The sequence below is a fragment of the Haliotis cracherodii genome, unplaced genomic scaffold, assembly GCF_022045235.1.
Source record: "Haliotis cracherodii isolate W230 unplaced genomic scaffold, xgHalCrac1.p SCAF_6, whole genome shotgun sequence".
NCBI classification, from domain to species: domain Eukaryota; kingdom Metazoa; phylum Mollusca; class Gastropoda; order Lepetellida; family Haliotidae; genus Haliotis; species Haliotis cracherodii.
The window spans coordinates 16424509-16447855 of NW_027266319.1; the positions used below are offsets into that span (position 1 = coordinate 16424509).

A 23347-nucleotide genomic window follows, 5' to 3' on the forward strand; every position below is an offset into this window, starting at 1 on the left:
AGAACCCACTAAGATTGGACCCATAGTAAACAGTGCATGTCTGAGATGTCCAATACTGATCGAATTGTTTCAATATGTGACCTTTCTGCTTGTGTTATCGAGGTCAACATGCAACGTCCATGGTTAGACCCGATTGTGAACATATTGTTATGCTTCCGTCTTTATCGTGGGCGGTCGGGTGGCCTAGTGGTTAAAGCGCTGGCTCGTCACGCCGAAAGTCCGGGTTCGATTCCCAACATTGTTACAATGCGTAAAAACCATTTCTGTTGTCCCCGCCATGATATTACTGGATTATTGCTAAACGTTTCATTGTATTCTATCACTCATCCATCCGATGTCAAATTACATTTCCTGGTCGTTGAGAGGCTGGAAACATGAACTTGAATGTGGCAAAGGCTGTCTTTTCTCGTCATAAAGGCGAATTCCTTTCACCACGTGTACAAAGTGAACTAAGTAAACTAAGGTCTTGGATGGTTTGTGGTAGGCAATTTAAAATATTCGTTTTGCCTTTTTCGCGTAACCAATATCTATTTTTCAAAGTTTAATTACAAACCTAATTAACGGACGTTCATTGTACGACACCTCAGTCACAGAGGACCATCGATGTAGACGGTGATGCTCAAAAATTGTTTTTAACTCATGAGAACAAAGATGTGTGCGATTTTATGGTTTATTTGACTCCATATGAACATTAGTGTGTACGTTACATGACTAGTTACCAATGCAGCGGACCCTAATATGTTACTTATCTCGTGCAGATATGGGGCATTATTAAGTAAGCTGTTCCTACATACAATAGACCATGAATATTGGAATAGAACACAGACTAGATAAGGATCACCGAGCAGTGCTGTGCCAGTGTCGAACGTAGGGAAGCGTCCATGAATCTGTTCCTACCAGCAATAAACTACGAATATTGGAATAGAACACAGACTAGATAAGGATCACCGAGCAGTGCTGTGCCAGTGTCGAACGAAGGGAAGCGTCCATGAATCTTTTCCCACCAGCAATAAACTACGAATATTGGAATAGAACACATAGACTAGATAAGGATCACCGAGCAGTGCTGTGCCAGTGTCGAACGAAGGGAAGTGTCAGTGAAGCTGTTCCTACCAGCAATAAACCTCGAATAGTGGACTAGAACACATAGACTAGATAAGGATCACCGAGCAGTGCTGTGCTAGTCGAACGAAGGGAAGTGTCAGTGAAGCTGTTCCTACCAGCAATAAACCTCGAATAGTGGACTAGAACACATAGACTAGATAAGGATCACCGAGCAGTGCTGTGCTAGAGTCGAACGAAGGGAAGTGTCAGTGAAGCTGTTCCTACCAGCAATAAACCTCGAATAGTGGACTAGAACACATAGACTAGATAAGGATCACCGAGCAGTGCTGTGCTAGAGTCGAACGAAGGGAAGTGTCAGTGAAGCTGTTCCTACCAGCAATAAACCTCGAATAGTGGACTACAACACAAAGCCACAATGGCATGCTACGTGGCACACCAAACAGTGGTGTGAGTGTCAGACGAAACATGCATTAAGGTCTTCCTACAAACAGCCACATAGTACACCGGAACACCGGTTGATTAAAGCAATGTTAGTGACAGCATACTCAACGTGAACAGCCACATAGTACACCGGAACACCGGTTTATTAAAGCTATGCTATTAGCAAGATACCCAACGTAAACAGCCACATAGTACACCGGAACACCGGTTGATTAAAGCAATGTTAGTGACAGCATACTCAACGTGAACAGCCACATAGTACACCGGAACACCCGTTTATTAAAGCTATGCTATTAGCAAGATACCCAACGTAAACAGCCACATAGTACACCGGAACACCGGTTCATTAAAGCAATGTTAGTGACAGCATACTCAACGTGAACAGCCACATAGTACACCGGAACACCGATTAATTAAAGCAATGCTAGTGACAGCATATTCAACGTAAACAGCCACATAGTACACCGGAACACCGGTTGATTAAAGCAATGCTAGTGACAGTATACTCAACGTAAACAGCCACATAGTACATCGGAACACCGGTTGATTAAAGCAATGCTAGTGACAGCATACTCAACGTAAACAGCCACATAGTACACCGGAACACCGATTGATTAAAGCAATGCTAGTGACAGTATACTCAACGTAAACAGCCACATAGTACATCGGAACACTGGTTGATTAAAGCAATGCTATTAACAAGATACTCAATGTGAACAGCCACATAGAACACCTAGACGGGGCGGCACTAGACATAGGAACAGCGAACAGCCTGACAGGTGTTCCACTCCCATGTTCAAGCTTCAGGGCGCCAATGTATACCTTAGTGCCAGTCGCTGGCATACTGTTTAGATTAGCTACATTCTCCAGAATTATAATCTCATTATCGCACAACAACATCACGTGTGCCTCGAATAAAGTTGACTGACCAGGGTCGGCAGATGGAGTATCGCCCCCCACCGCGTGCACTCGGCGATTGCTCGTCAACCATTTTGTTCCATCGGGACTCAACCCTGGAAAGTGGAAACTTGATGGATTCATGAAATCATCGGTGTTGAAGACACGCTTTCTTTCAGGCCAAAACTTGTCCCAGCCAAAGTTGAAAAGAACGATCGCTCCGTCTGGAATGGTGCCATGTATCGCCTCCCAGTCTGTGAAAGTCTGCTCGCTGACCTGGAAATCAGGGTTGGATTCTGATTCTTTTCTGACATCGATGACGACCCCAGGTCCTGACAACCGATCCATGACAACTTCCTCCACACGCTTCCCCTTGGGACAAAAGTGTCTGGGGGCATCCATGTGAGTCCCGCTGTGCTCGGCTGTCTGGAACGCATTGGCTTCTCTGCATAACACAAAAACAACAACATTATAACAACCCGTTGGTAAAGCAGATCACAATTTTAAATGTTGCAATATATGTCAGAATTATCGAGCTGATGTTGTTCAACATCACAGTGAGCAATTTTCCATCCTTATCACGGCGCCACTCAATAATCTATTCTGGAGCAGGCAACATCAGGAACAAACCAAGCAGTAGGGGCAAGATAGCATTCAGTCAAATACTGACCTTACTCTCCAACTTAACCCTTTCCTACAACCAACAAGTACGGTACTTGGAGACCAATTCGAACGATATAGATGGGGATACCTATAGCCATCAGTACGATATAGATGGGGATACCTATATCCACCAGTACGATATAGATGGGGATACCTATAGCCATCAGTACGATATAGATGGGGATACCTATAGCCATCAGTACGATATAGATGGGGATACCTATAGCCATCAGTACGATATAGATGGGGGTACCTATAGCCATCAGTACGATATAGATGGGGATACCTATAGCCATCAGTACGATATAGATGGGGATACCTATAGCCATCAGTACGATATAGATGGGGATACCTATAGCCATCAGTACGATATAGATGGGGATACCTATATCCACCAGTACGATATAGATGGGGATACCTATATCCACCAGTACGATATAGATGGGGATACCTATAGCCATCAGTACGATATAGATGGGGATACCTATAGCCATCAGTACGATATAGATACCTATAGCCATCAGTACGATATAGATGGGGATACATATAGCCATCAGTACGATATAGATGGGTATACCTATAGCCATCAGTACGATATAGATGGGGATACCTATATCCATCAGTACGATATACAGTAAACTACGGTTATAACGAACTCAAAGGGACCACTAATATTAGATCGTTATAACCGTAGTTCGTTATAAGCATATATACAGCATAAGGACAGCAAATAGTCGGGACAAAAAAGTAGGTTCGTTATATCCGTCAGTTCGTTATAAGCGTGTTCGTTATAGACTGTAGATGGGGATACCTATAGCCACGTGACACCAACCTTAGTCTGCGCGCCCTTTGCAATTGTAACAGTGCTAAAATTGCTATATTTTATTCAACTTCTTTTGTGAAATTCGCCTTCAATTCATAAGTTGCCGGTTAACCATGTAAGACCTGTCGGTACATACTAGCGATAAGAAATTGTCGACAACACCTGGCACTTTATTTACGCCGCCTAAAGTGCTAGGTGTTGTCGACAATTTCTTATCGCTAGTATGTACCGACAGGTCTTACATGGTTAACCGGCTAATTATGAATTGAAGGTGAATTTCACAACAGGAGTTGAATCAAATATAGCAATTTTAGCACTGTTACACAATTACCAGACTGGTGACTAGTTTCCGCCAAACTGGCAGTACCAGGGACAGGTCAGGAGGGGCAGAACGATCGTGACCAGGTCAAACGTGGACTCAAAACAGTCTTTGTCAATAATTATACCATATGCATTCAGAAACACGGAACACAATATTTTTAAGAGGAAATTTCCAAACTGAACGAACCGTCCGCCATCAGTTGGTCACTGTGGGCCAATTACGTCCATGAACAAATGTTCTATTTGGCATAGCCAACACACTGATGTGGAAAATATTTAATGTTGAAAAGAAAAACTACTGCCTAAAAGATTTTGGCAACGTTTTGTCATCGATGTGAAAGACGACTTGGCAATACAGTAAACTACGGTTATAACGGACACGCTTATAACGAACTAACGGATTTAACGAACTAACTTTTTAATCCCGACTATATGCTGTAGTTATGCTGTATATGACGAATTACGTTTACAACGAACTACAATTAGTAGTCCCTCCGAGTTCGTTTTACCGTAGTTTACTGCAGTTATTTTCCTTCATGCCAGGACACCTTGTATATCTACAAATACTTACAAAAGGTGGGCCAGTGGTTCAATAAGCATATCACTTTATATGGAAAATAAAAATAAATGCTTACACACACACACACACACACACACACACACACACACACACACACACACACACACACACACACACACACACACACGCGCGCACGCACGCACGCACGCACGCACGCACGCACGCGCGCCCCTTAATTTGGTATAACTATATCAATACCGACCTCAGTGTCTGGGCCAATACCTCACAAAGTATGGGTATGTCCCTCAGATAACCCTACGTGCACCTGCGTAAGCTTGGGTTTTCCTCACACAATAAGCTGACATCAACCTCACAAATCCCCCAAAACACTTACACAGCTCCCGGGGACACATTCATCAGGAGGACGTTGGTAAAGTTAAACGGCGGATTTCCCGGCCAGTAGATCGTCCTTTTCCCGAACGTGTGACTGAGGTCAATGATCTCCTCTTCAGCCAGACCGAGGCACAGGCACGTGCTTACAAGTATACAGAAGACGTTCATGTTAATACCGACACGTGGTTGAAACCTGAAACAAAAGGAGAAGAATATTGATTTACATAAAGTGAAGTGAAATGGGGTTTAACGCCGCGTTCAAGATTATTGTCCTTATATAGAGACATGTATGCACGTGTGTGTGTGTGTGTGTGTGTGTGTGTGTGTGTGTGTGTGTGTGTGGCTGCTTGTACTAGTCCGGACTAATGCCGATCTTATAATGATAGCTCGCTGAGATACCATGCCGCAGGGTGGACGCTCTACCACTCGACCACGGAGGCAGTTTCATTTATATGAAGACGTAGATATATATGTGCTAATAACTCTTATTGACAGTGGTTGCATTTTTATTATTAATACACAATTCCTGTGTTTCTGGTTCAGAAGCTCTTCCCTGCTTTGGAGGCACGGGTGGTCAAGTCGCCTAAGGCGCCGCAATTCGCGATGCAGAAAACTATGATTGTGGGTTCGAATCCCGGTTCGCCCTGATTATGATTTTGGTTTGTCATTACATTGTGTTGGGTGTGATGGTACTTATTTAAGTTTGTCCCAGTTCCATTAAATTTCGACATTTTATCAGGTCATATAAGATAGCTAAGCGGTAAATCGCAAAGAACAATGAAGAACGAAGCGTGGTTTATTTCCCGATACAAGATTGTTCTATCATGACATCATTTCTGGAGATTCAAATATGCGTTCGCAATTTGATGACGTCATATATTAGACGACGTTATTTTTTTAGAGGGAAATGTCTAATAAGTTGTTTCCTATAGATGTAGCTGGGCAACGCAGTTAAACGCAGTGGCCTATCGATCGCATCCAAAAGTGGGAGAGATATGACAATCGGTATCTGGTGAAAAGGTCCAGATAATCGACGTGCAGATAGTGTGAATATGCGAGAAATACCAAACTTAACCCACCTGTTCGTAAAATGCACTTGTCCGACATGTCCGAGGTCGGATTCTATTCAGGGAGTCATCATTATTGAAATTTGGGTAAATATTTTTAGAGTTTGTACATTTTATCAAGATCCTTAAAGAGGCTGTACATAATGTTAAGATCGCATGTAAGAAATAAACGACTCGTGGTCGTTGTTTACCGTACAATAAAACACTGCAGGGAGAATAAACCACTCGGGGCGCAGTCTTGAATAATAATATGAACATGAATATTAAGATATTATTTCAACTATTCTGCATTCATAATCCTTTACGTCAACTGTTATGTGTGACTGACGCTTTACTTCTTCCATCACATATAACGAACGTTTACCATTTAAGTGATATATAACTGACCCTTTCCTTCAATCATATACATCTGACCCTTTATTTCATCTGTGATATATTTGTGACCCTTTTCTTCTGTTATATATATCTGACCCTTTATTTCATCTATGATATATAACTGACCCTTTCCTTCAATCATATACATCTGACCCTTTATTTCATCTGTGATATATTTGTGACCCTTTTCTTCTGTTATATATATCTGACCCTTTATTTCATCTATGATATATAACTGACCCTTTCCTTCTATCATATATATCTGACCCTTTATTTCATCTATGATATATAACTGACCCTTTCCTTCTTTCATATACATCTGACCCTTCATTTCATATGTGATATATTAGTGACCTTTTTATTCTGTCATATATATCTGACCCTTTATTTCATCTATGATATATAACTGACCCTTTCCTTCTATCATATATATCTGACCCTTTATTTCATCTATGATATATAACTGACCCTTTCCTTCTATCATATATATCTGACCCTTTATTTCATCTATGATATATAACTGACCCTTTCCTTCTATCATATATATCTGACCCTTTATTTCATCTATGATATATAACTGACCCTTTCCTTCTATCATATACATCTGACCCTTTATTTCATATGTGATATATTAGTGACCCTTGTCTTCTGTCATATATATCTGACCCTTTATTTCATCTATGATATATAACTGACCCTTTTCTTCTATCATATTTAACTGGCCCTTTATTTCATCTATGATATATAACTGACCCTTTCCTTCTATCATATACATCTGACCCTTTATTTCATATGTGATATATTAGTGACCCTTGTCTTCTGTCATATATATCTGACCCTTTATTTCATCTATGATGTATAACTGAGCCTTTTCTTCTGTCATATTTAACTGGCCCTTTATTTCATATGTGATATATAACTAACCCGTTACCTTATCAATGATATATAATTTACCCTCAACTTCTTCTATCATACATAACTGATATATTTCATCTGTGATATATAACTGACCCTTTACTTAAGGAAAAACTTCATTCCTTGATCCGTGGGGCATTTGTCACTAAACGTGTTGACCATAGATACAGTTACAGCTCTATCTTCAAAAGTTGATGATTATTTGTCAAAAATGAAAGCAAATGTCAGTTCACCGAGAAAACAATATGTGAAGTGCTTTATACTTTATCAATGATTTATAACTGACCGCTTACTTTATCAATGATTTATAACTGACCCCTTACTTCATCAATGATATACAACTGACCCCTTACTTCATCAATGATATATAACTGACCCATTACTTCATCAATGATATATAACTGACCCCTTACTTCATCAATGATATACAACTGACCCCTTACTTCATCAATGATATATAACTGACCCATTACTTCATCAATGATATATAACTGACCCCTTACTTCATCAATGATTTATAACTGACCGCTTACTTCATCAATGATATATAACTGACCCCTTACTTCATCAATGATATATAACTGTCCGTTTACTTTATCAATGATTTATAACTGAAAGCTTACTTTATCAATGATTTCTAACTGCCCGCTTACTTTATCAATGATTTCTAACTGACCCCTTACTTCATCAATGATATATAACTGACCGCTTACTTTATCAATGATTTCTAACTGACCGCTCGCCTTATCAATGATATACAGCTGACCGTTCGCCTTATCAATGATATACAGCTGACCGTTCGCCTTATCAATGATAAATTAAAAAACCCTTACCATTATCAGTTGTATATAACTGACCCTTAACTTCATCAAAGATCTAAACCGGGTCATTCAAGCTTCAAATATTTACCTAACTACTATTTCACTTCGCCTGGTATATATCCAGGCCTGTAAATTGTTTGTTGGGGAGAAGAGATACACATGTGGCACAGAAGAAGGTACCATTGCTGAAATTGGAAACCCCAGATAGAATGGGGAGACGCTCCTGTTACCAGTCTCCTAGCAGGGACTGTATGCGGGTGGTGCAGGATGCTGTCTTTGGATCATGGTCGGATTACAGATAAGATACCATAAGAAATGTGAAAAGATATTTGTAAGGATCATGTTTGTTTCTCGTCTTATGAGGAGAAAAGTACATTTGGTAGAAACCCAGGAGGGGTATGTGTGTACATTAGAGGTAATCGCTTCCACAGTTCCCAGAGTAGCCGCGCCCCTCCTAGTTGAACGTCCCTGCAGTGTCTGTATACAACACATGCGTAATACACGCATCATATACAGGAAACCAGTCACAAATAATTTCGCCTTTTCGATCACAGAAAAACAATTGTTTATTCCTTTATTTTCATAATTTAATTCGATTTGTCACTAATCACATGCTTGTGTAAAGATTTCTATCTGATGAAGATGTGCATGATTTTGAAAAACACAATATAACGGTATTTTCCAAACGTATTGTGATACGTATTTATTAGTATTTCATGTCGTGGTATTCTAGGGTAATACAGCACATATCTAGTTATAATATAAGCTCACTGTAATTACATCAATGTTCTTGTTTGACAGAATGAGTGCACCTATTATAATGAAAGCATCTGAAGTTTAGTGATATCAACATTGAACATGTAAGGAAAGAGAACAGCTTTATTTTTGTAACCGAATTTTGGGGCATTTTGGTAAAACAAGCAATGCTGCTGAACTTCGTGAATTAGGAAGGCACTCACTGTATACCTATTGTATGTTGTGAAATGTATATCCCACTGTATAAAATTGATGTTCGTGCGATGTCATTTGTACCCCAGATAATGCCGGAAGGCAAATAGGGGTCGGATTTTATTTTTGAACTTGGGTATGGATTTGTTTGGTTAAACCAGGGTGTTGGAAACAGGCAAGTATTTTCAGTTTCTTTTGCTCAACGATTGTAGGGTGTATCGCATCAAAATTGGTTTTGTAATCTACATGGGAATGTCAAATGAACAGTGTTAAATTGCGTAATAACCAGTAAATAATCTTATTTTCAGTCAGCTATTTAAGAAATGCTTTGTACGAAGAATTATGTATGCTGACGATTAGGTGAGTGTGTGAGTGATATCCCGGCGTGTCATTGTGGGAAGGGCCGCCTCCGTGGTCTAGTGGTAGAGCGTCCGCCCGGAGAGCGGAAGGTCCGGGGTTCGATCCCCGACCGCGTCATACCAAAAGACGTTAAAAGATGGTACTTGTTGTTACCCTGTCTGGCGCTCGGCATTAAGGGGCTAAAACAAGGACTGGTCGGCTCGGAGTCAGTATACTGTGTCTGAGTGGGGTGTTCATGTTAAACTGCGGCATGGTATCTCAGTGAGCTAGCACTATAAATCGGCATCAGTCCGGACTAGTAATAGCAGCCACACACACAAACAGACACACGTGCATGCACGTCGCTATATAAGTGTAATAATCTTGGACGCGACGTTAAGCCCCATTTCACCTCACCTCACCACATTGTGGGAAGATAGTGAGAAGACGTACCCCTTTGCTGAAACACATAACAGACGACTGTCATACCAGAACTTTCACATCTGCACAAGAACCTCATTAATTTAATCCACATTGTATCAAACTGCTAGAAGTGGAGCTTAATCTTGTTTTAAGGTTCATAACATAAGGGAGACTCTAAATAGACTTCCTGATAATATGTTTTGTTTGTTTGGTTGGTTGGTTCGTTGGTTGTTTGTTTGGTTAACGCAATATTCCAGCTCTATAATGGCGGTCGGTAGATATTCGAGTCTGGACCAGACATCCCAGTGATTGATGTCATGAGCATCGATCCACGCAATTGGGATAAGATGACATGCATCAACCAAGTCAGTGAGCTTGACCACCCGACCCCAATAGTCGCCTTTTACGGCAAGCGTGGGTTGCTGAAGACCTTTTCTACCGCGGATCTTCACGGGTCGAAAGTATGCTTTGATTAAATGACAAGTAACTGGGTGATTAGCAAGCTTTTTTTATTGTAAGCACGCGTTGTGTAATACCAAAACGCGTGCTTATGTACTCACGGAACACGTTTCACGAACAAATATTGAAAGCTCTCAACATCCCTTGGCTTATTCAACGACATTGCGTGTGGAGATGATAGATCACCGAGAGGAGCTTATGCACATGCGATGACCCCAGCAACCTTGTTGCTAGGCTGACGTCACATGGCATTGTTTCGCCGATGGATCTTGCAACAAAATTCCACAAATTACGTCATCGGGTTTTGTGACGTTATTGTAAACTTTGAGGTGCAAGGCCCGTTCCACAAGGCGATCGTATTGTAGCGCAACGACAGTCGTTAGGTCTAAGTTAAAGTATGTGAGTTGCGATAGTCTTAGCCCTACGATAATTTTGTGAATTCTAAAGGTGGACCGTTGTATGGTATTAAATTCATACGTTTCAACTTTTGACGTGTTTGAAGTATTATTCTGTTAAAACTCAATTGGACTATGCCATGGATCGTGTAGGTGTGTGAGCCTATTCATACTCAACAGTATATTTCTAAAAACGTTATAAATGGCAAGTAATAAATAAAATACTAAACTCGCTCCCGTGTAAAACCAATTTTATGAAACTTGTGAATAAAATACTTACCTGTCAAAACACAACATAACTGACCAGTTCGTGTTAAGGTAGCAAACCTAGTGGCAGATTAATAAGGCAGTTGTTCAATTGCGGATTCTCAAGTCTATGGCACGTTCTGGACCAGTGCTGTCATGCCTACACATGCGGCAGATTTAAGCTGTTACTATTCCGTGTTCTCATTGTGAGTTAACAGAAGAGTGTCACTTACAAGCACGGTGAGACACATACTTGTCGGTCGTTTAGGCCATACATAGTTTCCGTTACCGGTAAGGTAAGTCTACTCGATGATTTTAATATCAGTAGTATTTTCTGGAATGGACATATTGCTGTAAACAAAATAAGCATATTACCGTATTCTACGTATAAGCGCCCACGGCGATATTTGCTAATATATTGGCTAGTGAACAATGCATATTAGCACCCCTTCCGATTGATCAATGTACACAACACTTATAATATATCTATTCGCGTATAATACACACTCGTGTTTGACATGCACCCTTAATTATGGGCAATTAAATTCTGGGAAAATGTATCTCTCGTATATAAACATTTCAGGCTGTCAGCATAAACCACAAAATTTATCTTTCAACTCTGTTTTTTTTCCCACCAAAATAATATTCATATAAGAGCCCCCTATTTCTAATTTTAAGAGCACCCTGGGCGCTTATTACGTCGAATACGGTAATAGTATTCCAACAATAATATTGGACACATTGTGCCAAACTTTAAAAATTGTCTCGCGGTCATCTGCTTTCTGTGCAAGTTCAAATTTTTAATGTGAAGTTTACCACGATATGCGGCTTTTCCATTGGACGAGACCTTGGGTCATGCATGCAGCAAGCATGTTTAGCACCCATTATGCCATTGTTGTGAGACGGTAAATCGTCTGTGTTCTCCCCCACTACAGTGCCATGCCAGTCACAAACTCACAGAACAAAGAAGGAAATATTTGTATTCGGACATGAAATACTGCATAACAGGTATTTCTAGTAAGGTATTTTTTATTATTTTTAGATAATAACTAACTATAGTTGCGTGAATGTGTATTTAATGGAAAATGATTCTGAAAAAACGTGTGTCAAATGATGGTTGACGGACTATAGCAAGCGGACCTAAGGATTGCCGCTTATGACGGTCACTAACGAAGTTATTTTTGTGCTTTAAATCTTTAACAAATTTATTTTAAATTTGGTCTGTATAGTATATAGCTGAGTCACTGTCTAAAAACCAAGTTCCGTCTATGATAAAAAAAGTAGGCTAAGTACGTTTATTGTGACTAATCTAGGTAATGGTTTCTGATAATAATGTATCCGTCGCTATGGTGACATACACTGTTTCTGACAAGGATATATATATATTATTCCTATGATGACAATTTACGTTTCTAAAAAGGATACATATACATTGCTATGGTAACAATTCAGCTTTTATGACGTAGATATGTACTTTTGTACGATGGGACATTACAGTAATGGGTCGAGAACATACCAGACCGTGGTTCGTCTTCAGTGCTGGGTCTGCCCCTTGTAAATTCAGCACACAACTGTTTGACCGTACTATACGAAGGAGCATTGTCACCTAATGTTTGAACCATGTCATCATGAATTTGCTTTCGAGTTAACATTTTTAAATGTAGATACTTAATAACGACTCCACCTTCGGTCTTCTCCATTTTTTCCCAATGTGAGGGGGTCATGCTGTTTGATAGCAATTTATAGGAACTCGTAGCACGTGGGATTCATGTTTTGCATGTCATCCACGTGCAGAGATACTGTTCTAGCAACAGGTGCAGTACTAGTTTGGTTGAGTTTGGGCTATCCGTTCATCTTGAGGCCGAAACCTTATGGGACCCCCCTCGTAGCCGTTACTAAAGTGATGATGCAACTTACGGACAAGATATAAACGTCACCACTTCTCAAAAGCGATCAATCTCTACGACTTTATGATACAATTTATGATACTCTGGAACTGATATCACTTTATAGCCCACAATCCTAACATGGACATCTACGCTGAAATCTGTAGTGCTTGTAACACAGGGAACACGACAAGCGCTACAACAGCAGCAGGACCAGGCGCGCGGGTTGCTTCGGAACCGGAATCCAGGGTGGCAAATATCCGAGCGGGTGTCCCGCTCCCCCTCTCCAACTTCATGGCGCCGATGTATACACGTGACCCTGTCGCTGTCATGTTTCCTAGATTAGCCACATTTTCCAATATGATGACGCCATTGTCACACAATAGGTTCACGTGAGTTTCATACAAGGTCGTCAGGCCGTAGTCAATGGAGGGCGTGTCACTCCCCACAGCATGGACCTTCCTGTTGGATGTCAGCCATCTTGACGCAGATGGACTCAGACCTGGGTAGTGGTATGTCCCTACCAACATTGATTCCGAATTATACACTCGATTCATGTCAGGCCAGAATTTGTCCCAGCCGAAATTAAATAAAACCACAGCACCATCCTGAATGCGACCATGCACCTTTTCAAAGTTTGTCAAGGTTTGCGTGGTGACCTCGAAATCCGGGTTCGCTTCCGCTTCCGCTGTAAGGTCAAGGACGAAACCAGGCCCGCTGAGTTGTTGGATTGGAATGTCCCCGACAGGCACTCCCGACGGGCAGAAGTGAAGGGGGGCGTCAATGTGGGTGCCGCGGTGTTCGGGGGTACTGAACGCATTGGCCTCGGCTCTGGTGGAAAATGAGCTCATGATAGATTAATGTCATTAATATTGTCATGATTAACAATGTGGACAAAAGAAATGAGGATGAAAACGACAAAACTGAAAAACTACACTATTAACAGAGGAGTCAGCTCTACAGTTTGTGTGTAGACATATATACCTACTATGAACTGTCACATTATTTCTATGTACATTTAGTAAATGTGATCGATCATGAACTTATAAAACTTATAATTGGTGTAACACATCACACAATGTGAGTTAGCAGACAAATACGTGAGTTCATAATTACTTGCTAGGACGGAATAGACCGAGGCAGGCCATCCTTTAATTAACTCCTTGAGCAAGCTGCAATCGTTGCAGAAATGGACACAAGGGCTCGAATGGATTAAATATTCTAAAGCTTGTGGAGCTCAGTTTCTAATTGCGACATTACTGCAGGTCTTATTATATACTGTATCCGTGAGTATCAGTATGTGGTGAACTTCCCATACTTACACTATTCCAGGGCGAATGTTCATGGTGAGGATGCGTGTGAGATTAAATGGCGGGCTTCCTGGTGGGTTTTCACGATCGCCCACTAGGTGGGTCAGGTCCACGAACTTCATGTCACTGTCGACGACGGCACAAACCGGAAACCACAGACAGCATAGCGCCAGCGTCAGCAACGTCACACGTATATACATCTCCTACAATACATGTCGTTGATAACATGAGTGCATGTGTACCTGTCTCCTTCAATACGCTCTGATTGCAACATGAGTACGTGTGTACTTGTCCCCTTTAATACGCTCTGATAACAACATGAGTACGTGTGTACTTGTCTCCTTCAATACGCTCTGATAACAAAATGGGTACGTGTGTACTTGTCTCCTTCAATACGCTCTGATAACAAAATGAGTACGTGTGTACTTGTCTCCTTCAATACGCTCTGATAACAAAATGAGTACGTGTGTGCTTGTCTCCTTCAATACGCTCTGATGGCAACATGAGTACGTGTGTACTTGTCTCCTTCAATACGCTCTGATAACAAAATGAGTACGTGTGTACTTGTCTCCTTCAATACGCTCTGATAACAAAATGAGTACGTGTGTACTTGTCTCCTTCAATATGCTCTGATAACAAAATGAGTACATGTCTACCTGTCTCCTTCAATACGCTCTGATAACAAAATGAGTACGTGTGTACTTGTCTCCTTCAATACGCTCTGATAACAAAATGAGTACGTGTGTACTTGTCTCCTTCAATACGCTCTGATAACAAAATGAGTACGTGTGTACTCAGACACAGTATACAGACTCCGAGCCGATCAGTCCTTGTTTAGCCCCTTAATGCCGAGCGCAGGGTTACAACAAGTACCATCTTTTAACGTCTTTTGGTATGACACGGCCGGGGATCGAACCCAGGACCTTCCGCTCTCCGGGCGGACGCTCTACCACTAGACCACGGAGGCGGTCGACATGGAGGAGAACTGTGAACAATCCACCAGGAGGGCATAAAGCCCGGAACCAGACAGAGAAAATATCAAGATGCCAGGATCTACAACGATTCTGCAAAATACATGAACGACTAGCTCCGATTATGGAACATATGTAAGATGGACAATATGAATAATAGACGAATATATGCTATAGTTAAGATGGGGTGTGTCTCAGGTGTGACAATGACTGTGATGATATTGTGTACTACCAGCTTGTGGACTGTGATAGGATCACAGCACATCGGAATATTCTGCATGAAAAACTGTTCGACCACTTCTCATTAAACCAGTACCTTCAAGTAGAAAACTGTGATGACCATGAAGTAAAGATTGTAACATGGCTTCGTGGTATTACACCCCTTGTGGACGGGATGTCGCTTGATACGTGGGCACAATTTAGAAACATCGTGGCGCAGGAAATCAGTTCTGACAGCTGCAATCTATCCCGTATCTTTAACACGTCCTCGAGTAAAAAGTGTATGTTAATACCCGTATTCAGTTCTGTCCTTGTACTCTCCGAAACTAACGGAGGAAATAAATACAATACAATACGCTTTGATGACAACACGAATACAGGTGTACTTGTCTCCTACAATACGCTTTGATGACAACATGAATACAGGTGTACTTGTCTCCTACAATACGCTCTGATGACAACATGAATACAGGTGTACTTGTCTCCTACAATACGCTCTGATGACAACATGAATACAGGTGTACTTGTCTCCTACAACACGCTCTGATGACAACATGAATACACGTGTACTTGTCTCCTACAATACGCTCTGATGACAACATGAATACAGGTGTACTTGTCTCCTACAACACGCTCTGATGACAACATGAATACACGTGTACTTGTCTCCTACAATACGCTCTGATGACAACATGAATACAGGTGTACCTGTCTCCTACAACACGCTCTGATGACAACAGGTGTACTTGTCTCCTTCAATACGCTCTGATGATAACATGAATACAGGTGTACTTGTCTTCTACAACACGCTCTGATGACAACATGAATACACGTGTACTTGTCTCCTACAATACGCTCTGATGACAACATGAATACACGTGTACTTGTCTCCTACAATACGCTTTGATGACAACATGAATACAGGTGTACTTGTCTCCTACAATACGCTCTGATGACAACATGAGTACAGGTGTACTTGTCTCCTACAATACGCTCTGATGACAACATGAATACAGGTGTACTTGTCTCCTACAATACGCTCTGATGACAACATGAATACAGGTGTACTTGTCTCCTAAAATACGCTCTGATGACAACATGAATACACGTGTACTTGTCTCCTACAATACGCTCTGATGACAACATGAATACAGGTGTACTTGTCTCCTACAATACGCTCTGATGACAACATAAATACAGGTGTACTTGTCTCCTTACGTACGCTTTGATGACAACATAAATACAGGTGTACTTGTCTCCTACAATACGCTTTGATGACAACATAAATACAGGTGTACCTGTCTCCTACAATATGCTCTGATGACAACATGAGTACAGGTGTACTTGTCTCCTACAATACGCTCTGATGACAACATGAGTACAGGTGTACTTTTCTCCTACAATACGCTCTGATGACAACATGAGTACAGGTGTACTTTTCTCCTACAATACGCTCTGATGACAACATGAGTACGTGTGTACTTGTCTCCTACAATATGCTTTGATGACAACATGAATACAGGTGTACTTGTCTCCTACAATACGCTCTGATGACAACATGAATACAGGTGTACTTGTCTCCTACAATACGTTCTGATGACAACATGAGTACAGGTGTACTTGTCTCCTACAATACGCTTTGATGACAACATAAATACAGGTGTACTTGTCTCCTACAATACGCTTTGATGACAACATGAATACAGGTGTACTTGTCTCCTACAATACGCTCTGATGACAACATAAATACAGGTGTACTTGTCTCCTTAAGTACGCTTTGATGACAACATAAATACAGGTGTACTTGTCTCCTACAATACGCTTTGATGACAACATAAATACAGGTGTACTTGTCTCCTTAAGTACGCTTTGATGACAAGAGAAACGCCCATGCTTTCATAAACTCACACTTTTCACAACACCACGACCACTCCTTCACATCGACTTACAGAACACAGAGTTTCAACGCTGCTCATATCAGAGTCATTGTTTTTGCCTGATATAAAATTGCGTTAATGTTGGAAAAAGGCCAGTCCCATTTTCCTGTCTATCTCTGATGGGAGAATACATTCACGTGCAGTTCACCTACCTGATGATGCTGTTTATCACCTCCGGGATGTCAAGGTCAGTGCTCGGACACTTCCAAAACTCCCTTCTAACTCGATACCGACTCTTCACGACCGGACGCTGTATTTCAGCCTTGAATATGCGAGGGGGGACCGGCTGCGCGTTGTCGGCTGTGTTTACAGGGTGGTATCAACTGTCAGATGAATATATATATATGGTGGCAGGTCTCCTCGGCGCAAGGGACAAGGGTCAAGGTCGCGCTGCGCGTTCTACGTACAAGACAAAGAATTGGATTCATGGATTTCCTATACAGAATCGGTTCAGAGAGGAGTATGTTGTTTTAAGTCGCAATCAGAAGTTTTGCAATCAGCGGTCTGTAACGTTCGTTTCTGGACCGACGGCGTTCAACGTTGCTTTGTGACCAGTGGCTGATATTATGAGCAACAACGAGCCAAGGTCATTTAGGGCCAACCCTTCCTTGTGGTTTGTTATTGGTGGCCATGTAGTTTTGATATATGAATGGGTTCGAATCCCAGGATTCTCATGATTATGTGTCTAGGTTTGTCAACACCCTACTCGTGTTCGTTGATTTCACCAAACTGTTAAATAGCTAATACCTGCAGCACTTCGGGTTTTCCTCCCACACCAAACAGACACACTGATATAACTGAAATTGCCCGCTCACGGTTGCGAAATTCGGTAAAATCGACACCTATCTCACGTTCGGCTATTTCCGTCAACACAGCTTGCAGGCGCTACTGGGGTGGTTGGGAAGTCTGGTGTTCGCTCGTCGCGCTGAAGACCCGGGTTCGATTCCCTACATGGGTACAATGTGTGAAGCCAACTTTACGGTGTCCCCCGCAGTGATATTGCTGGAATATTGCGAAAAGCGGCGTAAAACCATACTCACTCACTGTAGGCGCTAAACTTCCCTTATTGTGATGTCAAGTCTACCGCGTCACAATGCTCGGGCAACGTTTTCCTCAAGAATATTATGTCGTCATGACGCTGGTAGAAGCAAATATAATCGGAATAAAACCAGTCGTCCTAATAATATCACATAACGATGCCACACTACTCATCGCTTCCGCTATTACAAAAAGTTCACGTATATTTTCCAACTTTCTCAAGGTAGAATGGACGAACTGTTTTCCATTAAGAGGTATCAAACTCCGAAAATTTAGAGGTTTCAAAATCCAAAAAATTAGAGGTATCAAACTCCGACAATTAAGGAGGTTTCAAATTCCGAAGATTTAGAGGTTTCAAACTCCGAAAAGAGGTTGATCTACCGTTTACTACACTATTTATTATATTCAGGTCGACAATTGTTTTTCTCAGTAGTAAACAACTGTACCCTATGAAAATAAGTGAATAATTTGACGTCAGTTGCCTCACTTTTTTTTGTTGATGTAAAGACATTTAACAGTGTGTATGTCTCCTCATGTACACAAAGGGTGTAGTTCGATGTCAAATATACACGAGACACGTTATGTGTCATACAAAAGACACATTATTTTAGTAATGCACAACAAAAGTTATATACAACATGTTTAGAAATCATCTTCCACATATGGAAGACATCTTTCACTGAGAGAACATGTCAGGCACCAGAGCTTGTGATTTGATAACCCTGGACGATCCAGGTGAACCCGTGTTGACCAATGTACAGTAAACTACGGTTATAACGAACTCAAAAGGACCACTGATATTACACTAAACTACGGTTATAACGAAGTCAAAGGGACCACTGATATTACAGTAAACTACGGTTATAACGAACTCAAAGGGACCACTTATATTACAGGAAACTACGGTCATAACGAACTCAAGGGTACCACTGATATTACAGTAAACTACGGTTATAACGAACTCAGAGGGACCACTGATATTACAGTTAACTACGGTCATAACGAACTCAAGGGGACCACTGATATTACAGTAAACTACGGTTATAACGAACTCAAAGGGACCACTGATATTACAGTAAACTACGGTCATAACGAACTCAAGGGGACCACTGATATTACAGTAAACTACGGTTATAACGAACTCAAAGGGACCACTGATATTACAGTAAACTACGGTCATAACGAACTCAAAGGGACCACTGATATTAGTTCTATATAACCGTAGTTCGTTATAAGCATATAAACAACATATAACGAACTCAAAGGGACCACTGATATTACAGTAAACTATGGTTATAACGAACTCAAGGGGACCACTGATATTACAGTAAACTACGGTTATAACGAACTCAAAGGGACCACTGATATTACAGTAAACTACGGTCATAACGAACTCAAAGGGACCACTGATATTAGTTCTATATAACCGTAGTTCGTTATAAGCATATATACAACATATAACGAACTCAAAGGGACCACTGATATTACAGTAAACTATGGTTATAACGAACTCAAGGGGACCACTGATATTACAGTAAACTACGGTTATAACGAACTCAAAGGGACCACTGATATTACAGTAAACTACGGTCATAACGAACTCAAAGGGACCACTGATATTAGTTCTATATAACCGTAGTTCGTTGTTAGCATATATACAACATATAACGAACTCAAAGGGACCACTGATATTACAGTAAACTATGGTTATAACGAACTCAAGGGGACCACTGATATTACAGTAAACTACGGTTATAACGAACTCAAAGGGACCACTGATATTACAGTAAACTACGGTCATAACGAACTCAAAGGGACCACTGATATTAGTTCTATATAACCGTAGTTCGTTATAAGCATATATACAACATATAACGAACTCAAAGGGACCACTGATATTAGTTCTATATAACCGTAGTTCGTTATAAGCATATATACAACATATATACAGCGAGCGGCCGGGACAAAAAATATGTTCGTTATATCCGTAAGTTCGTTATAAGCGTGTTCGTTATAAACGTAGTTTACTGTACAACCAAATTCAACCTTGTATGACCAATGTTGGTTCATGTTTACTGATTTACGTCATACTTGTCCTAAGTTGCCCATACCTGCTGAACCCCTGGGAACGGTACTCTGGTTAGTGACGTCATCGGTAAAGACACTTAGTTTCATTTATTGATTCGGTCACGAATTAAAGCATTTTAATGCATATAAATAATTAGGTATTGGTAGTATATGTGCTTTCTGGGGGTAATTTACTTTCGATTGTTGATGTTAACACTACACAACCTTTCATTTTACGGTCTGATGATATGAGCGTTGTTTTTAACTTTCTTGCAGTTTCATATGCATTAAACAGGAAAGGTACAATGACAGCTTGTTCAAGCAATGCAGCACTTGTTAACCTCCCATAGTTGTGTGCTTTAGCAATACACATGGCTGTTGTTTCTCCTTCTCCTGTTAGACAATTGTATTGTAATATATATTGCATCTAAGGGTTATTTTATGAGTTTTAAATCAGGCACTGTCATAAGTTATGATTGATTAACACAGGTTAACTCAGGTTGAATCCAGTCAACCATGGTTGCCAGACATGAGGTAATCTAGGGTGATTCAGGTTACTCAAAGTTTTTAATATGGAACGCACCTAGTTATACGTGTAAAAGACCAAGCACTGCCTGGCGACAGTCCTGCACTTTGCGTGTGGGGGAGCGGCCGTCCCTTCTCTCAGCATTTGCGAGGGAAAATTATTTATTTATTTTATTTTCAAATATGCGCATTGTAACGTATACATGTTGTAATGTTTTATTAGAGTAGATAATGTCATTGTGCCTCGTAAGTATAGTACGTCACCACACACGTCACAATACACCTCACCACACACGTCACAATACACGTCACAATACACGCCAACAAAAACGTCACAATACACGTCATCAAACACATCACTACACACGTCACAATACACATCACCATACACGTCACCAAACCCGTCACCACACACGTCACAATACACCATACACGTCATCATACACGTCATAACACACGTCAACCCATGAAGATTCCGGGTTAGAATAGGTTTTCAGCAACCCAAACTTGCCGTAAAAGGCGACTATGCTTGTCGTAAAAGGCGACTATGCTGACTTGTATTGATACGTGTCATCGATCCCAATTGCATGGATGATGCATGCTCTTGATGTCAATCACTGGCTTGTCTGGTGCAGACTCGATTATTTTACAAACAGACGTCATATAGCTGGAATATTGCTGAGTGCGGCGTTAAACAACAAACAAACAAAACAAACATAACACACGTCACCATACTCGTCTCCTTCTCCCAGCTCCTTCCGCTCTCTCAACACCCACACACGCACGCATATGCACATACACACGCGCACACAACCACACATATTCAACCATTGATGACGAAAAACACTACTTACTTCACTGTATTAAACACACTCAAGAAAGCAATATACTCTTTGGAAAATTATCCAGACAAAATGTAAATGTAAATGTCAACAGTCATGAAGACAAATTATTGCACTACATCCTGTCAAATAATGAAGCAGTCAATATCAACTGCATTTGTTTCCATATCTATCATTTCAAACAATAAATACCCCTTTATAATCAACCGCTGACATTTTATGCATACTAATATCATCAAATATGTAATATTGATAGTTTTGTTTTTGTATGTGTCTACAGGAAGGTAAATTATGTATGTCTGTTTATATGTATATAGGTGCGGTCGGGTAGCCTAGTGGTTGAAGCGTTCGCTCGTCACGCCGAAGACCCAGGTTCGATTCCCGACATGGGTACAATATGTGAAGCCCATTTCTGGTGTCCCCCGCCGTGATATTGCTGGAATATTGCTAAAATCGGCGTAAAACCGTACTCACTCACTCACTCACTTATATGTATATATGAATCATAATGTCTTTTCTTTTAAAATTGCATCTGTCCCGTTATGAAACGTTTTTGCAATAAATATTATCTTATCTTATGTTATCTTATACACATACACACGTGCACACACACCACACACACATCAGGATATTAATCCCCTTCCGTCTCGTGGTACACAACCAGCCAATTCAACTCAAATACCTGACCAGCCTGTTGGCGACACATGTAGCCTATAGTTCATGGTTTGTGCTGTCGTTTCTCCACATTTGCAGTGTTTGGGAGAAGCGTGGTCAACTGTTTCCCTCCTAACACGCCGACGTTTTGCGGTGTCGCCATAATCACCAATCCTATTAGCTTTATCTGGTGAGGAATCTTCCTCCTTTACTACTCCAGTGCTCTAAATTTTCCGGAAGTAATTTGTGTTTGAATTCCTTTTAGGATTGCTTTGCAATTAACCACAGGATCTTAATCTCCAAGGTAACACCAATAAGTTGTTGTGTTTAAAAGCTTGAACGGTCACCATAAAAAGCCAATTCTAAGTTAATATACCGTGTATACTGCGAGTGGTGTCCCTCCGAAACCAGGTGATTGTAGTTTTAAGATATATACTTTTTTAGCTTAACTCAATATTGAATGATGCGCTTGTAAAATACCATTGCAATATCGGAAAATCGTCGGCAGCAGGCCGAGGGATAAACGTGTGGACAGGTCAAGGCGACGAGTGAGTGAGTGAGTGCTTTACTCATACACGCACGCACGCACGCACGCACGCACGCACGCAATCAACATCAAACACATATAGTTCAGCAATAGAATGTTTCCTACAATAAATATTATCTCATTGTATCTCATACAACGGGGGCAGTTCTTGATTTATTAAAGATATGTTACAACATTTTCATTATATAAAGTGCAAGAAAAAGAAAACAATTCGGCAAAATGACGAAAATGATTTATTCT

General features: G+C 40.8%; 2 protein-coding genes across 2 annotated transcripts; both read right to left on the reverse strand.

The window, feature by feature from the left end:
• Positions 1 to 674: 674 nt before the first annotated feature.
• On the reverse strand, positions 675 to 17736 carry LOC139445178 (isatin hydrolase-like). Its single transcript, XM_071226301.1, has 3 exons — positions 17587 to 17736; positions 5125 to 5316; positions 675 to 2848 (listed from the first exon to the last, which is right to left on the reverse strand). Exons 2-3 carry the CDS (start codon positions 5289 to 5291, stop codon positions 2188 to 2190), a joined length of 828 nt encoding a protein of 275 aa, XP_071082402.1. The 5' UTR covers positions 5292 to 5316; positions 17587 to 17736; the 3' UTR covers positions 675 to 2187.
• On the reverse strand, positions 13018 to 14507 carry LOC139446148 (isatin hydrolase-like). The gene is made up of 2 exons (XM_071227447.1): positions 14320 to 14507; positions 13018 to 13828 (listed from the first exon to the last, which is right to left on the reverse strand). The coding sequence occupies exons 1-2, from the start codon at positions 14505 to 14507 to the stop codon at positions 13147 to 13149; spliced, it is 870 nt and encodes a 289-aa protein (XP_071083548.1). The 3' UTR covers positions 13018 to 13146.
• Positions 17737 to 23347: the final 5611 nt, after the last annotated feature.

Coding starts and splice junctions, on each gene's coding strand:
- LOC139446148 (XM_071227447.1), bottom strand. CDS start 14,507: ATGTATATACGTGTGACGTTGCTGACGCTGGCGCTATGCTGTCTGTGG. Junction 13,829..14,319: donor AACATTCGCCCTGGAATAGT/GTAAGTATGGGA, acceptor ATTTTCCACCAG/AGCCGAGGCCAATGCGTTCA.
- LOC139445178 (XM_071226301.1), bottom strand. CDS start 5,291: ATGAACGTCTTCTGTATACTTGTAAGCACGTGCCTGTGCCTCGGTCTG. Junction 2,849..5,124: donor AATGTGTCCCCGGGAGCTGT/GTAAGTGTTTTG, acceptor TGTGTTATGCAG/AGAAGCCAATGCGTTCCAGA.